Genomic DNA, 2,960 nt, shown 5'->3' with positions numbered 1-2,960 from the left:
CCCTGGATGTGCTCACCAAGTTGTGCCAAGAAATCTGGAGAACAACCACTTGGCCAACTGACTGGAAGAGATCGATATTTGTTCCCATCCCAAAGCAAGGTGACCCAACAGAATGTGGAAACTATAGAACAATATCATTGATTTCACATGCAAGCAAGATTCTACTGAAGATTATCCAAAAATTACTGGAACAGCACATCAGCAGAAAACTGCCAGAGTCCAGGCTGGGTTTAGAAGGGTAAGTTGTATAGGAGGAGTTTATCCATCTTTCCCTCTCAGAGTTGCTGGTTAATTCAAAATGCCAGAGAAATGCCACCTCCCTATGAGCTACGCCAGAACCACTTAGGAGCTGCACTACCAATACAAAGGCACACGGTTCAAATCCACCAGCTGCTCTGTATGAGGAAGATGATGAGCAAACAACTCTTGTGCGATTTACAACCTTTGAAAATATGCTGGAGGGTCAGTTATGAATCAATTCTGATTCTAGGGCACATAACAACAATAACAGGTTGAAATGAAAATTATTTGACCCCACGTTAGACCAAGTCAATAGGATATTTAACTATAAATAATTTCTTAAAAGATAATTACGTAGAGCATATCTTGTATTAGGCACACTTCTAAGCACTTTGTTGTTGTGGGCTGTGGAGTCAGAATTGACTCATAGTTAACTCTCCAGTGGGTCTGTAAGGACTATAAACCTCATGGGAGGAGACACCCCTCTTTCTCTAGTGCTGCAACCCGTGGATTCGAGCCACCTGCCTTTGGGTTAACAGTGCAACTCTTTACCACTGAGGCACCAAAACTCCACTTTACACTTAAGGAATGCAATTTTTTACAAATAAGAACGGGTCTCATCTTCCTAACAGTCCTATGAGGTAGTTAGTATTATAATTACTTTACAGATGGGGAAATTGAGGCACAGAGAGGTTCGGTAGCTTACCGGAAATCACACAGCCAGGAAGTGGAGGAGACACTAAAACTGGTTGAAACACCACTTGGACACATGAGCAGTCCTTCCACACTGACTTGAGCTGGTTTAATGTCAGGTGGAGAACTTTCACACAGGTGAGCAGCAGGCCACGTTATCACGGGAGACCTGGAACCTGGAGGCAAATGGGGACCCCTAGAGGAATGGAGCTTCACTCCCTATCTTTTCAACTGGCGGAGTAGGAAATTTAGGGCATCTGGTTCAACACTCTGTTTTAACAAGCTTTCCAGGGGATTTTGATAGGGGATTGGCAAAGTTTTTCTCGGCATCAGCCTGTGAATGAACTATGTCATGGCAACTCAACCCTCCCTTTGAGCACAAAAGCAAGCCATAAGAATAAACAAACAATTACAAGGAAACAAGTGAGCATAATCACACAATATTATTCTTTTGATCTTTTTCTCAGCCATCTTAAAAGTATGAAACCACTTGTAGCTCAACCGCTATGGACCGTGGGCCAGGTCCTGCCCAAGGGTGTAGTTTGCTAATCTGCTCCAGGCTCAGGATTGGCCCCAAGCTTAAAAGATTAGGAACTTAACTCCTGAACCACCTGGTTCCCAAACGGATGCTCCTTCCACTAGGCTAGTCAGCCAGATTCCAACCTCAGGACGTTTAGAAACTCTTGCTGGGCCTCAGTGCCCACAACTATGAAATGGGTGTTAGGACCCCGTCTCATGTGAGCTGAGACACCGGGCCTCTGCTCTCAGTTGGTGACCTGGATCTCATCCAGACGTCCTGATCCCAGAGGCTCCATAAGGGCACCAGAATCTGTACTTTAAAAAAATTTATATATCTATATTTTTCTATTGGGGAGTTAGAAAAGAAATCAGCCCCTACACTGGGCCCTATTCGGTGGCAGCTTCTTGTTCCACAGGGTTAAGGAAGATTTTGAGGAAATAAACGTTGTTTGGAAAAATCCCGGTATAGTTGCTTTGTATGTTGTGATGGGCAGAAGGGATGAAGTGAAGTGTGAAGGCCCCTCACACCCTCCATCTTGCCTCGGACTATGTCCTGGAACCCTGGGGCGGGGGAAAGCGCCACGCTCATTCTTTCTTCTTGGGATTGTTGACGGCCACGTGGTGGTAAAGAAAGACAAGCAGGAAGAGCGACACGCCCAGCATGTTGGCGAAGATGGCAAGCTGCACGTCCGCGATCATCCTGACCCGCCGGGCTCGCCTCCGATGCTCACTGCGAGCAAGTTCCAGGCAGGAGACTCCCAAATCTGTACTTTTAGCAAACTCCCAGCGATTTCCTGATAGGTGGCCCACCCCCAGCCTGAGGAGCACTGAGCTTATGGAAAGACTTGAAAGTTGTGTATTGTATTAGAGCCAACTACTCCCCTCAAAGGGTCCAAGGACCATATGTGGGTGAAGAAAGAAGATGAGACAGATTTCTCATTGGTCAAAGCTACATAAGATAAGAAATGCAGTAAAAGAGTCAGGCCTAGGCAACCTAGGAGCTGGGAAGACAGTGGTCTTCAAGAGGCTAGGTTCACTCTGCCCTTTACATGCTGTGTGTTCTCAGGCTGATTACTTAACCTCTCTAGGCCATAATTGACTCATTTGTAATATGAGGGTGATAATCATATCAACCCCAGGAAGCTGATGTGAAGGGTAAATGGGATTCTGTATGTAAAGGACCTGACGGAGTCCTTCATGAGAATTCGCTGTCATATGATAGACTGGGATAGTGGAGCTTTACCTCCAACTTTAACCATCACAGTGGTCCCTCAGGGTCTTAGTTTAAAAAAGGAGCATTGGCTGTGCAAATGGTTAAGCACTAGGTGCTGGCCAAAAGGTTGAGAGAGAGATTGATGTCTCTTAGCTGCTCTGGGAGAAAGTCTTGGCAAACTGTTCCTGTAAAGATTGTTGTTCTGTGCCGTTGACTCGCCTGCGACTCATAACAACCCTATGTACAACAGCCCTAAACCCTGCTCTATTTCTTGCCAATCTTATTGTCTCTGACA

The 2,960-nt window shown here is 45.7% G+C and overlaps 1 protein-coding gene across 1 annotated transcript; it reads right to left on the bottom strand.

Annotated features, from left to right (window-relative positions):
- Positions 1–2,037: 2,037 nt before the first annotated feature.
- On the bottom strand, positions 2,038–2,151 carry LOC102875745 (dolichyl-diphosphooligosaccharide--protein glycosyltransferase subunit 4-like). Its single transcript, XM_006883546.1, has one exon. It carries the CDS (start codon positions 2,149–2,151, stop codon positions 2,038–2,040), a length of 114 nt encoding a protein of 37 aa, XP_006883608.1.
- Between the last annotated feature and the right edge of the window lie 809 nt (positions 2,152–2,960).

Source organism: Elephantulus edwardii, unplaced genomic scaffold (genome assembly GCF_000299155.1).
Source record: "Elephantulus edwardii isolate Elephantulus edwardi_28Jun2011 unplaced genomic scaffold, EleEdw1.0 scaffold00028, whole genome shotgun sequence".
NCBI classification, from domain to species: domain Eukaryota; kingdom Metazoa; phylum Chordata; class Mammalia; order Macroscelidea; family Macroscelididae; genus Elephantulus; species Elephantulus edwardii.
Note: the sequence above shows the minus strand (reverse complement) of the source record. Positions and strands in the feature narration are given on the sequence as shown.

Excerpts from the sequence above, each read along its gene's own strand:
- LOC102875745 (XM_006883546.1), bottom strand. The coding sequence starts at position 2,151 with ATGATCGCGGACGTGCAGCTTGCCATCTTCGCCAACATGCTGGGCGTG.